Source organism: Gymnoscopelus braueri (assembly GCF_963280865.1).
Source record: "Gymnoscopelus braueri genome assembly, contig: SCAFFOLD_169, whole genome shotgun sequence".
NCBI lineage: Eukaryota > Metazoa > Chordata > Actinopteri > Myctophiformes > Myctophidae > Gymnoscopelus > Gymnoscopelus braueri.
The window spans coordinates 79,579-94,110 of record NW_027660906.1 but is presented as its reverse complement, the minus strand read 5'-3'; the positions used below and the strand labels follow the sequence as shown (position 1 = coordinate 94,110).

The window sequence follows — 14,532 nt, the reverse complement described above, 5'->3', positions numbered from 1 at the left end:
AACCATAGTGGGTTTAACTCATTGAGTGCCATTAACGTGTTTTACCGCTATGGTGCAACGTGCCATTAACGTGTTTCACGTGTTTTTGAAAAAAAAAGAAGGAAAAAAAAAAAAAAAAAAAATCCAGAACCCAAGATATCATCATCTGAAGATTTGCAGCTCCATCCACTCCTTATTTAACTTATAACTGAAAAAGGATGTATCTCGCTTCCTAAGCACTTTTTTTTACTTTGAAAAAATAAATAAAAATAAAAACTAAATCGTACTGGTCAGAAATAGCCAGAAATAATTCGGGCACTCAATGAGTTAAGTGGCATCGTGATCTGACACATTGGGAGCCTTTACAGCTGCTAATTTAGAACATATACACACACAAAAGAAGTGGAAATGAAAAGCCAAATAGTGATCTTCACAAATCAACACCTTTTACAAATGTTTAACCACACTAGGGCTGTCAACTTTCCTCAGAAATGATATTCAAATATTGGTCTTTTTTCTTTTCTTTTTGTTGACAGAAACAATACAAAAAACAATGTATCGAGTGCTTGGATCCAATAAAACATATATTTTGTTTGTTTTTATAACTTGATACATTGTTTTTTGTATTGTCCCTGTCAAATAAACATTAACAAAATATATAGATTCGAATATTAATTTTCATATTCGAATATACATATTTTCCCCATATTCGAGGAATATTCAATATTCTAATATTAATTCACCAGCCCTAAGCCACACACGGAATTAATGTGTTACGGATGCGGTCAAACCAAACTTTAATTCTGCCAATGCTTTTCAAAGGGAACAGAGCAGGTTGTTTTTTTACTTTAAACGTTCCGTTCCCATTAAAAAGCATTGGCAGAAACCGCCGCATAAGCAGAATCAAAATTCGGTGTGACTGCACCCTAAAAAACAAAAGCACGGAACAGCAGAACAGCAGAAAGTTAACCCATTAAGACCGGGGACGCATCTGCGTCTCATTTTAAGATTTCTTTGGGCTATTCAAAAATACCAGATCTACAAGCTCATAGCGCGGTACCGAGTGCCGCGCTACGAGCTTGCAGATCTGCTATTTTAGAGATTTAGATTTTTTTAAAGAATCGCCTCAGGTCTCAATGGGTTAAACTCTCTCTGTGAGTGTATGTTAACCTCAAATTTTCCGCACAAAATAGAAAGTCCTGGGTAGTGAAACAAGTTAAAAACAACAACATAATGTAAGATCTTTGCTCAAAGCACTGCAACACTTTGGAGCAGGTCTACTATGTTTTCTCCTGTGGGACACCGTCATACAACTGTGTATAAAGAAAAGACAAGGAAGGACAGAAAGAAAGAAGCTTGATTTATAGTTAGTTGCATGCTGGTGTTGCATGGCCATAAATAGCTGATCTACAAGTTTGCAACGCATCACATCCGTGACGTGTTGCTAACTTGTAGATCTGCTATTTACTGAGCACGACACCGGCTCCCAACTAAGCATTAATCAGGCTTAAAAAGACAGAAACAAACAAACAATCAAACAGAGGCAGTGTGTTGTTTCTCACCAGGTTGGCCATGATGTAATGGTAACCCTTCACATGTTTACCCACACTGACGATCTGTAGGAGAGAACACACACACACACACACACACACACACACACACACACACACACACACAAACACACACACACACAGCGTGTCAGAGCGTCAGTAATGGGGGGCCGTCAGCGCGGCGAGGCGAGGCGTGTCCAAACAAATGAACGGGCGGTCCAATCAATGCCACCGCAATGAGTAAACACCCTGCAGATCTGACAGTCTGACTGCACACACACACACACACACACACACACACACACACACACACACACCACACCACACCACCCACCCACACACCCACACACACACACACACACACACACACACGGACGCACACACAAACACACACACAGACGCACGCGGATGCACACACAGGCACAAGCGGACACACACGCGGACGCGTACACACACACAAACGGACAGACGCACACACACGCGCACACACACACACTCTATCATCTCCATGATGAAGTGACTTTGAAAGTAGACATCTGCCACAGACCCCCGTCGGGGGGGGAAACCCCCCAGTTGTTCTGGATGTGAAATAAAGTGAAGAAAATAAAAAACATGCAAATCCTTTTTCACGTTTTGACTCAGTCGACTCAAACAGCCTTTTCATCTGCTCCCCTGCAGTGGACCTGGAAAGCAGCAGTGGGCGCTAGCAGCTGTTACAACTAATAGTAAAGGTTCGGGTTCAATTTAAATTCAGGACTACAGGAAATGTTAATAATGTGGGGGGGGGGAAATAGGCAGTGGTGGAAAAAAGTACCAATACCGCAATGTAGAAGTACTCTGTTACAAGCAAAAGTCCAGAATTACAAATGTACTTGAGTAAAAGTACAAAAGTATTGGTATCCAAATGTACTTAAAATACCAAAAGTAAAAGTACTAAAATGTAGCAGATCTACAAGCTCACAGCGCATCTTGTAGATCGGCTATTTTCAAAAAGCCTAGGTATAAAATAGGGCTAAAGTGGTTAATGTATGTTTTATAATCATTTATATCTGCAAAGTAACTAGTAACTAAAGTTTTCAAATAATTGAGATGTAGTGGAGTAGAAGTAAAAGTATAGACAATTGGACATACTCCAGTAAAGTGAAAGTACCTCAAAATTATACCTACTTGAGTATGTACTTAGTTATTTTACACCACTGGAAATAGGTGCCTGTTATAATTTGGCATTCTCATAAACAATAAATATGATATTTTATCATTTGGAAATGTGAACAACCCCGCTCTAATGTTCATATCATCAATATGCATTACATGTCATATTTAATAGTAGAAAGGGTGAATGAAAGAAGAAATATAGCTGGACATTTACATTTATATAAATTAGGTCAATATTACACCATGACAGTACAGTATATGTACAACAATCATGATAAAGGATAAGGATAATTCCTTTTAACAGGTCCGTTCATGAAAGTCCTTGCGGTCTTGTTTCCAAAGAGGGCCTGTGAGCAATTAGGGGTTAAGAGTCTTGCTCAGGGACAAATTTCATTTCATCGACACATTTGCTGGCCTGGCCTGGAATCGTACCTGGGGCAACCAGGGCCTCTGGCTCCCTAGGCGGGCTCACTAACCACTCAGCTATGGCCGCCCCTCGATGTCATCATAATTCTTCGTACCCAGACATCAGCAGTTGGTAGTTTCTAAAAAATGCACGGCTCCCGTTATAAACACGTATAAATACTTATAACATACGCTGCACTCTGGTAAAGGGCACATCAGCGCCTTATGAAGAACTGTTCTCATTAGAAGTCAAAAGCAAAAACCTGAAGACTCACCTCTTCAGACTCCGCCCTAACGACCTGACGACCTTGCAGTCTTATGCAAAGGTTCAAATGTCATTTAGATAGCATGTTATTTAGACAGACGCTAGGCTCATTGTTTACCTGGCATAAATAGTTCCTAGAGTTTCAATGTATGCATTCTTTGTTTGTATTAAATTGTTTAGACTTATGCTAGGTTTACCTATAATCCTAGATTTTGATGTATGAGTTGCTCTGGATTAGGAGTGTCTGCTAAATGCCTAAATTGTAAATTGTACTCATTTGTAATCCTGGCAGCGCAACGTGTTTGGACTAAATGAGTTCCCGTTAGCCGGTGGGATGTGATCCATCTGTGAGGAGGACCAACGGGTTCTGGGAACAACATCTGGCTTCAAACTATCCTCTGTTCATTTTGTCCAGGCTGTTTAGAAGCAGCTAATGATGGAAAAGATCTATTGTCACATACATTTACTTTACTTCATTGATGTATTTCCGGGACAGTGGACATTAACAAACATTTCAATCAACCTCACAGTCCCCTCTGGTGTCTGACCTTTGACCCAGTGCCACGCCCAGTGTCTCTCTCCCTGATAAAACCACACCCTGGGGGAGGAGCCAGTGCATGTAGACACTTAAGGCCCTGTTTAGACTGTCAGCCAAATCCAGCCTAAACCAGATCTATGACATATCCAGATTGGCATCCGAATTGTTGTATGAAGTCTGGACAGATATTTTTTACGAATCCGACCAGAGTCATACATTCAGAAGTGGTTTCAAATCTGATTCAAATCCGATTCCTAAAGATGCGTCTCAGTCTGAACGCAGTAACCTGCTCTAAACCACACGAGTCACATGTCAAACTGTCCAAAACGCCACTTGCAGCACGACCCGGGCTCCGCTGACGTCATTACAGAGCGAGATAATTGATTTACGAGAGCGCAGGGGGTAATCGTAGTGAAAACAAAACAATAGAGCAGAATAAGTTTTACAGAAGGAATGGCGAGCAGCATTCAGTGGACCGAGGGAGACATTCAATGTCTCCTAGCACTTTTATCATGCATGCATTTGTTTTTGTTGTTGTCCGCTATGTTGCGTTTCCTGAACGCAATCAACTAGCGCCAACGTCATGGTGTCTATGTCGTCACCGCGGTAACCAAAGCAGATACGTCGACGCAGGGCGGCTTTGGGTTGTCGTTGTTTAACGCATTCAATCAGGGAAACGCATCTGTGTAATTTTAGAATTATTTGGCTATTAAAAAATAGCAGATCTATAAGCTCATAGCGCTATGAGCTTGTCGATCTGCTATTTTTTAAAAGTCGTGAAAGTTTGTGCAAATCTTTCAATATATATTCTAACCGTTTTTTTTTTTAAACGTACGTCGCTATTATATCAGTGGTTCTCATTCAACATTTTCATGTCAAGGACCCCCAAAATGATATGTATTTGGCCGCGGGCCCCCATCTCAAAATAAGTTGTTCCGGGGACCCCCAGAAGCTAAGATTTGCATTTTTAAAAAATCGCAGTAAAATATACATATTCAAAGATTTGCAAAAAAAAATCACGAGTTCTCAAAAATAGCAGATCTACAAGTTCATAGCGCGGCACTCGGTGCCGCGCTATGAACTTGTAGATCTGCTATTTTTGAATAGCCCAAAGAAATCTAAACATGACGATCTGGTCACTTTGCAAATGCAGTGTGAACAGTCGGGCCAAAAGATGGCATTTGACTGGATTTGACTGCAGTCTAAACGGAGCCTTTATAGAACAAAAAAAAAAACGTAAGTTTTACCAAAAAGAAAAACATAAGAGAGTTGAACTATATGGAGATACAAGGTTTCCTCTGGAACGACAGAGATGACATCATGTGCTGCAGAGAAAGCAAATATAATGTGACAGTTGGGACACATTCTGTACCGTACAGAACCAACATGATTTATGCTCCGCGGTGCTGCTTTTGACCGGCATTTAAACAACGCGTGTGTGTGTGAGTGTGTGTGTGTGTGTGTGTGTGTGTGTGTGTGTGTACGGTGACAGCGTACAGGGCCACCGTGGTGCCACCGTGTCACTGAATGTGACACTATTTATTATTTCTCTGTGTGAGATGTGCTGCTGTTTGCATCCATGGTCTGGCATGATGGAGGAGACACGCTGCCACAGGGCACACACACACACACACACACACACACACACACACACACACACACACACACACACACACACACACACACACACACACACACACACACACACACACACACACACACACACACACACACACACACACACACACACACACACACACACACACGTTTGCATTACTATAGTTGTGAGGACATCAACATTTCAGGGCAGAGATTTTAAGCCATAAAACAAAATATGCCGTATAACCGTAAGCCTTAAAGGGAAAGTTCACCCTCACAATGACTTTTTTTTCCTATGGATTATTACACAAAGGAAACTTTTTGTGTTAAAAGAGCCTTAAAAAAAAATCACCTTTCAGGTGGCCAAAGGAGGAGGTAGTACCATTTTCCCGTTAGACAGCAGACACACCCCCCCCCTGTTTTTGTACATATCTTTTCCCCCTCTTTTCTTTTTTGTTGTACATAGTGATATTTTTTTTCTGTTTTTTTTTTTTTGTAATGATATTTGAACTGTGGTGCCACTATATATGTATATCAATTGAATACCAAGGCCCTCATTGGAAACAAGTCCGCAAGGACTTTTATGAACGGACCTGTTAGACAAAGTATTTTAAATGTAACTGTGCTGTTTTACATTTTTTGCCTAATAAAATATTCAATCAATCAAAAAAAAAAAACTACCGCTGCCTACTGGTCCGTTGGTCCTCATATTATAGTCTTAGGAATGAGACAAAAACTAAACAATATCCATGAATTCAAGTCTCCATGGGGTGACTAATACATAGAACAAAATATTGTTTGGGAGTGAGTAACTGGAGCGCACAACTAAGCATAAACGGACCGTTAACTCCATCTCTAACCCCTAAACATAACCCTCTAAAATATGTCTAATCCTAACTCTAACCCCTAAACATAACCCTCTAAAATATGTCTAATCCTAACTCTAACCCCTAAACATAACCCTCTAAAATATGTCTAATCCTAACTCTAACCCCTAAACATAACCCTCTAAAATATGTCTAATCCTAACTCTAACCTCTAAACATAACCCTCTAAAATATGTCTAATCCTAACTCTAACCCCTAAACATAACCCTCTAAAATATGTCTAATCCTAACTCTAACCTCTAAACATAACCCTCTAAAATATGTCTAATCCTAACTCTAACCTCTAAACATAACCCTCTAAAATATGTCTAATCCTATCTCTAACCCCTAAACATAACCCTCTAAAATATGTCGATTCCTAACTCTAACCCCTAAACATAGCCCTCTAAAATATGTCTAATCCTAACTCTAACCCCTAAACATAACCCTCTAAAATATGTCTAATCCTAACTCTAACCTCTAAACATAACCCTCTAAAATATGTCTAATCCTAACTCTAACCTCTAAACATAACCCTCTAAAATATGTCTACTCCTAACTCTAACCTCTAAACATAACCCTCTAAAATATGTCTAATCCTAACTCTAACCTCTAAACATAACCCTCTAAAATATGTCTAATCCTAACTCTAACCTCTAAACATAACCCTCTAAAATATGTCTAATCCTAACTCTAACCCCTAAACATAACCCTCTAAAATATGTCTAATCCTAACTCTAACCCCAAACCTGAATAATTTCATAATCATGAGCCTAAATCTAAAAGCATGTATTTTCACTATACAATGTTATTACTATTTGTCATTATTCTACCGTACTTGTGGGGATATTTGGCCCTCACAATTATTACTATTACTATTATTATAGTAATACAGTGTTTTTTCAGGCCGCGGCTCCCCAAAATAATCATAATATGATTATTTTGACTGTTTTTGTCTAGGGGAGAGTCTGCTTTCTAAAGGAAAGCGGAACAACTTTTTGTTTTAGTTTTCCCAAAAATGAGTTAATAGTCCAGTTAGACTCTTCACATACTAGAGTATGTCGGACATAAATGTCAGAGCTTAAATCCACATGTAAATATGAAATAAATGCATAAACATGTAGCTAAAATGTAAGGTTAGAGCTAGCAACGTTAATTCAAGTGGTGATTTCTCTACTTAAGAGTTTTAACTTGACTTCAGTTCTATAAGCTGTAGTTTCAAAACTATTCACTCAATCTTATTAACCAATATATCATTATTTTGCTATGATTCCCTGCTTTCATATGACATGAAAAAATGCTAGATGACTGTCTCCCAGTCACATGTGGTCACAATATTTGAACTGAGGACCCCATATACAATGTTACACATGAAGTTAATCATGGGGACCCCCACACAATAATTTGGAGACCCCAACCCCAGTTTGGGAACCACTGTAGTAATACACACGCACGCACACACACACACAGCGCTGTTACAGATGTCGTTGTGGAGATTTCGTGAATAATTGAACTGCGATGGAGACACTAGTTAGTTGGATGGATGGATGGATGGATGGATGGATGGATGGCGTTCCACATTCTGAGTGAGCTGGTGCCAGCCACACCCACCAGGGATACATATACACACTTTGAAATCAAAAGAAACACATGAATCATCTTTCTCACACACACACACACTCTCTCTCTCACACACACACACACACACACACACACACACACACACACACACACACACACACACACACACACACACACACACACACACACACACACACACACACACACACACACACACACACACACAAAACTGTTGTTTTGTGTAATTGGAATGAGTATCATTATTCATCATTAACACTCAGTCGACCAAAAAGTTCTTTACACAAACAATGCAAACAAAATTAACAAACAACTAAAGCAGGGGTCTTCAATAGGGGGTCATGAACTCCTATAGGGGGTCCTCAGAGTTACCACAGGGGGGCCTCCAAAGCCTTGCATTCATTAAGTTAATAGGAGACCAATCTTAACAAAAGCAAAACCATATTTAAAACATTCTCTTTTGAACCTTATGGATCAACAGTAATTAACACTGTGAGAGTTTATATTATTATTTGATATAATTTTGCATTGCTCTCCTACAGCGCACACATTTATTTAATTATTGTCTCAGGAATGAGACGATGACATCTCCATAAATCCAAGGTGTCAGGGTGCATTGATAGGAAAACGTTAGAGTATTCCTTTAATAGTGTATGCCCATATTTGGTAGTGTGATGCCCCGTATGTTAGTCTGGGTGGTTGTGGGGGTGAATGCCTTGCACTAACTCTTGTCCTATAGGGGAGCAGGGTGGAGCTGATTGCTCATTGGAGAGCACCTGGGCCCGGTGCCTCCAGGAGGCTATAAAAGCCCCACCCTGGCCAGTCTCTAGGAGAAGCCTGAGAGAAGCAGACCTATCTCCACCAGCTCCAACTCTACTCTCCATGCCCTTACCATTATGATTATGTTCTTTCTTTCCATCCACACACCTCGCACCACACCATGCTCCACACATCCACATCTACACTACTGATTACTGACTTCACACTCCATAGGATCCGTATGTTCTGTTCATACCTCCGTTGTTTGTTGTTAGTAGCTTTCGTTTAATAAATATGATTTGATTTATAACTTCATCCTGGTCTCCTCCCTGATGTTTGTCACGGCCTAGAGCCAAGCTGTGACAAATGGGGGCTCGTTCCGAACTTAAGTGAGTATTGTCAAACTTTAAAGTTAAGTTAAAGTTTTTTGTTGCGCGCAGTTACTGAGTGTTTTTTGAAAGCCGGTCTTGAAGTAAGTGGGGTATTCCCCGTGACGTAATGTAAAGTTGGGCCAATCAAATGCGGTTTGGGAGGGCCTAACTCGGGATTCCCTTTTTCTTTGTGTAAAGCGGTTTCAAAGTGTTTTCAGTGCGTGCGGTGTTTTGTTAAACGTTTCGTTATAGTTAAATTTTGATTCCCCGTATTTTTTCGTTGAGCGTGGAGTTATTTGAATGTATGTGGGCTAAGTTTTTGACACACTGGTACACTGGTAATTGAATATTCACATAGGAGCTACTGTTTGTCCCATGTTAGGCATAAGCCACGTTTAGTTTTTAAACTTTCGTGGATTTTGTTTTTTTTCTTGTATTTTTGTAATGTTGGGGTGAACGCGGTAGTAGCAGTTGTCTCGGGAGCACGGTACGTGGCTGACGGCATAATTATCAACTGGTTACGTTGTCTCCTGCGTATAATTAGTGCGTAAGTACCCCCGCAACACCTCATGAAGAGCTAGGGGTGAGTTATATAAGATTGGATTAGGCAGCTAGGGGACGCTCCTGGTTACTCGGTTACAAGTTGTACCAGTGTTTCATTTAACGTGTCTGGGATACATTCAAGTGATAATTAAAATGGCTCAAATTGATGAATTTGTTGCGACGCCGTCAGAAGATTTTTTGGAAAGCTGTACAAAGGAGCAGCTCCTAGAAATTTCTGACTATTACAAAATTGACATTGGGGACAGGAGACGGAAATTACAGACAATTAAGGTAGTATTAAGTGCTGGCTTGGAAGATATTGGTATCTTGCCAGGTAATGAAACAGGGGAGGACGGTGCGGCGGTGCCGCCACCAACCCAAAATCTGTCTTTTTTGGAACAAAAAGAACTGATGCTTGTTCAGTTAGAAATGGAGAGGGTCAGACAGCAGCTTAAAATTGAAAAAGAAAGAGTTGGAGTAGAGCGAGAGAGACTTGAGGTGGAAAAAATTAGAATTCTTCTGCAGAGAGAGAAGGTAGAGCTTGTCAAGGAGGGTAAATTGGACCAGAAGCTGTTGGAAGGAGATGGAAGTGTAGCTTCAGGAAAGCGATCGTTTGATTTGGTGAGCAGTTTGCGATTGATGCCAAAGTTTAGTGAGAAGGAGCCAGAGACTTTTTTTTCACTTTTCGAAAGATTGGCTAATTCAAGAGGTTGGCCTGATGCGGACCGGACTGTAATGCTGCAGTGCGTGCTTACTGGGAAGGCACAGGAGGCGTATTCGGCATTATCGGTAATGGAAAGTTTAAATTATGCCACTGTTAAATCTGCTGTTCTTAAAGTGTATGAAAGGGTGCCGGAGAGTTACCGTCAGCACTTTAGAAACAACAGAAAAGACGACAAACAGTCATATTTGGAGTTCTCACGGGAGTTGGTCATTAACTTTAACCGTTGGCGGATGGTTTCAGGTGGCGACACATGTGAGGGTTTATGTGACTTACTACTGTTAGAACAGTTTAAAAATGCAATCCCAAATCGTATAGCAACGTATATTACAGAGCAGCAGATTAAAACAGTGGCAGAGGCGGCCGCTTTGGCTGATCAATATGTGTTGACGCACCGAGAGTGGGTACCGCGGGGCGCCCAAAGTACGCACCGGGAGAGCAGCGCACCCAGCCATCATTATAGCGCACCCAGCCATAATTCTAACGCACCTTTCACCAGGTATTCGAAAATGGAGGATGGGAAAAGTAGGGCTGCCCGTGACGGTGAAAAAACATGTCACTATTGTGGAAAAAAGGGTCACATAAAGGCAGACTGTTATTCTTTACAACAGAGGAATAAAACGCACGTGAACGTGAAGTCAGCAGCGTTTGTTGCGCCGGTGTCTGTGGTGTCGCGGTCGGAAGGTCCTTTACATGGGAACGAGAGGAGTACCGTCCATTCGTAGAGAGGGGGTTTGTCTCCCTTGTTGGGTCCAATGACAAGGTGCCCGTAACAATTCTGCGGGACACTGCGGCGCTGGGCACATACGTGCTTGATTCGGTTCTGGCGTTTTCCTCTAAGTCTGCAACTGGGGATGCCATGTTGAGCCGTGGTATGGGCATGTCCATAATCTCTTCTCCTACACACAAACTTGAAATTGACTGTGGCTTGGTCCATGGTGAGGTGGAGGTGGCGTTGCGTGAGGCGTTTCCGATGGCTGGGGTCGATGTCCTCTTGGGGAATATGCATGCGGGTGGCCTCGTATGGGCTAAGGTGCCGCCAGCACCATTGGTGAGTCTGGTTCCGATTGTAGCCAGTGATCCAGACGAGAGCGAGCGGGATTTTCCGCAGGTATTTGCAGCAGCAGCTGTGACACGCGCCGGCGCTCGTGAAATTGAGCGTGACAAAGTTGAAAATTCTGATGCCGGTTTTGCGTTATCTGATGTGCCCATTTCTGTTTCCCAGACAGAGCTTGTTGTGGCGCAGCAGTCCGATCCGTCCATCAGAGGCCTCTTTGAGGAAGTTCTGACAGGTAGTGAGGTGGAGGATAGCGCAAATGGGTATTTCCTTGATAAAGGGTTGCTAGTGAGGAAGTGGGTGCCATGTGGGGAACTTGGGGTGGGGGAACCAGTGTTCCAGGTGGTAGTTCCAGCTAAATACAGGGATTTAGTGTTGAAACTTTCACATGACCAGTCAGGGCATTTGGGTGTCAAGAAAACATATTATCGGATTTTGCAGTATTTTTTTTGGCCCAAGTTGAGAAAGGATGTGGCTGCATACATTAAAACGTGTCACACATGCCAGATGACTGGGAAGCCCAATCAGGTAATTAAGCCTGCCCCATTGCACCCCATACCAGCTATAGGGCAGCCATTTGAGCACATCATCATCGATTTTGTCGGCCCTCTGCCTCCCTCTAGGTCTGGCGCAAAGTACCTGTTAACAGTCATGTGCCAGGCAACCAGGTATCCAGCTGCCTATCCACTACGGTCAATAACGACTAGGGCTGTGGTTAAAGCTCTCTCGCAGTTCATGTCAATATTTGGTATTGCTCGGGTTCTGCAGAGCGACCAGGGATCCAACTTCTCCTCCCATATGTTTGCTCAGGTTCTGAAGCAGCTCCGGGTGAAACACTCTCAATCATCAGCGTACCATGCTCAAAGTCAGGGGGCGCTAGAGCGGTTTCACCAGACCTTAAAATCCTTAATGCGGGCTTATTGCACGGAGTTGGGCAAAGATTGGGGGGAGGGCTTGCCCTGGTTACTTCTGGCTGCTCGGGAGGTGGTGCAAGAAAGTACTGGGTTTAGTCCTAATCAGTTGGTTTTTGGTCATTTAGTTCGTGGTCCACTTGCACTGCTTCATGACAACTTTAAGGCTCCTGACCCTCCCAAAAATCTAATTGACTTTGTCAATGGGTTCAGGCAGCAGTTGTATGTGGCAGGTACAATGGCTAAAGAGAATCTAGCAAAGGCTCAAGTGAAAATGAAGCGCTCCTATGATCGGCGGGCTGAACGTCGGGAATTCAGTCCGGGCGATCAGGTGCTGGCTCTTTTGCCAATTGTGACCTCGCCTTTCCAAGCAAAGTTTACAGGTCCACACACTGTGGTTGAGAAAATTTCAGAGGAAAACTATGTCATTTCAACTCCAAACCGTCGTAAAGCTACTCAATTGTGTCACGTAAATCTGTTAAAACCATATTATGGCCGAGAGTCTGGGGAGATTCTACCTGTGTGTTTGGCAGCGGGCGTGGGTCCTACCTCTCAGTCGGTGGCAGTGGCTGAGGGCGAGGACACCAACACATTTGACGAGACATTGGTGTATGGGCGCTTGAAAAACACAGAGTCCCTTAGTAAGTTAGACAACCTGTTGTGTCATCTCCCCAAGGCTCGGCGGTCAGAGTTGGCTAGGTTGATTGGTAACTTCCCAGGTTTATTTGGTGATACACCATCACAAACACATCTTATCGAACATGACATTGAGTTGATTGATCCAAAACCCATTCGGCAGCGTTTTTATCGGGTCTCTGCAGACAAACGCCGGGTGTTGGATGCAGAGGTCCGGTATATGTTGGAGAATGGGATTGCGGAGCCGTCGTCGGCTAGTTGGGCTTCACCATGCATTTTGGTTCCGAAGTCTGACGGGTCATTTAGGTTCTGTTCAGATTTTCGCAAAGTTAACAACGTGACAAAACCAGATGCCTTTCCATTGCCTAGAATGGATGACTGTATTGACGAGGTTGGGTCAGCAAAGTTTGTCAGCAAATTTGATTTGTTAAAGGGATACTGGCAAGTCCCACTGTCAAAAAGAGCTAGGGAAATTGCATCCTTTATTACTCCGTCCGGTCTCTACTCCTACAAAGTCATGCCATTTGGGTTACGAAATGCACCGGCGACGTTCCAACGCCTTATGAATAGGGTTGTTGGTGACCTCGAAGGCTGTGCCGTTTATTTGGACGACGTGGTCGTGTATAGTGACACTTGGGAGAGTCACATGGCACGGATCCACTCGCTCTTTCAGCGTTTGGCTGATGCGCAGTTAACAGTCAATCTTGCAAAATGTGAATTTGCTCGTGCAACGGTCACGTACCTTGGTCGTGTGGTCGGCCAGGGGGAGGTCCGTCCTGTGCACGCAAAAGTGATTGCTGTGGAGAATTATCCTCCTCCCGCTACTAAGAAAGATCTTATGCGATTCTTAGGGTTAATAGGATACTATAGAAGTTTCTGCCGAAATTTTTCTTCTGTTGTCTGTCCTCTGACTGACCTTCTCAAGGACAAGGTGAAGTTTGTCTGGTCCTCCCAGTGTCAGCAAGCATTCCAAAATGCTAAGATCTTGCTGTGCTCTGCCCCAGTGTTGGCAGCTCCTCGCATGGACCAACAGTTCAAGTTGCAGGTCGATGCGAGTCATTTTGGGGCAGGTGCAGTATTGTTGCAGGCTGACAGTGGGGGGCTGGACAGACCAGTCAGTTTCTTTTCTAGAAAGTTTAATAAGCACCAGCTTAATTACTCTGTTATTGAAAAGGAAGCATTGGCACTGGTGTTGGCTTTGGTGCATTTCAGTGTGTATGTGGGATCTGGGGTGCCTGTTATTGTCGATACAGATCACAACCCACTTACATTCCTTAGCTCTCTTAAATGTCCAAATCAAAGACTTATTAGGTGGTCTTTGTTGTTACAGTCATTTTCTCTGGACATCAGGCACATTAAAGGGAAAGATAATGTGGTGGCAGATGCACTGTCTCGTGCTCCTGTGTAAATGTCTGTCTAATCCTTGATGTCTTTGTTTTTCTAGAGCCTGGCGTTGTGGTCCCTGGCCTGTCCTGCTCCTTGACAGCCCTATTGCTAGCTGAAACACCAGGATCCAGCTGTTGAGGGGGGAGGAGAGTCCAGGGGTGTGCAAAGCCAGGGCTCTAAGGGTGTATTACA

The 14,532-nt window shown here is 42.8% G+C and overlaps 1 protein-coding gene across 1 annotated transcript in view; it reads right to left on the bottom strand.

The window, feature by feature from the left end:
• The window catches only part of LOC308081069 (glutamate receptor 4-like), a gene marked incomplete at both ends in the record, with an annotated part of 96,032 nt that overhangs the window by 39,395 nt on the left and 42,105 nt on the right, over window positions 1–14,532 (bottom strand). Inside the window, one exon of the mRNA XM_080457469.1 lies at window positions 1,542–1,595. Within this exon, the coding sequence (XP_080313595.1) occupies window positions 1,542–1,595 (54 nt within the window). The remainder of the gene's footprint in view (window positions 1–1,541; window positions 1,596–14,532) is intronic.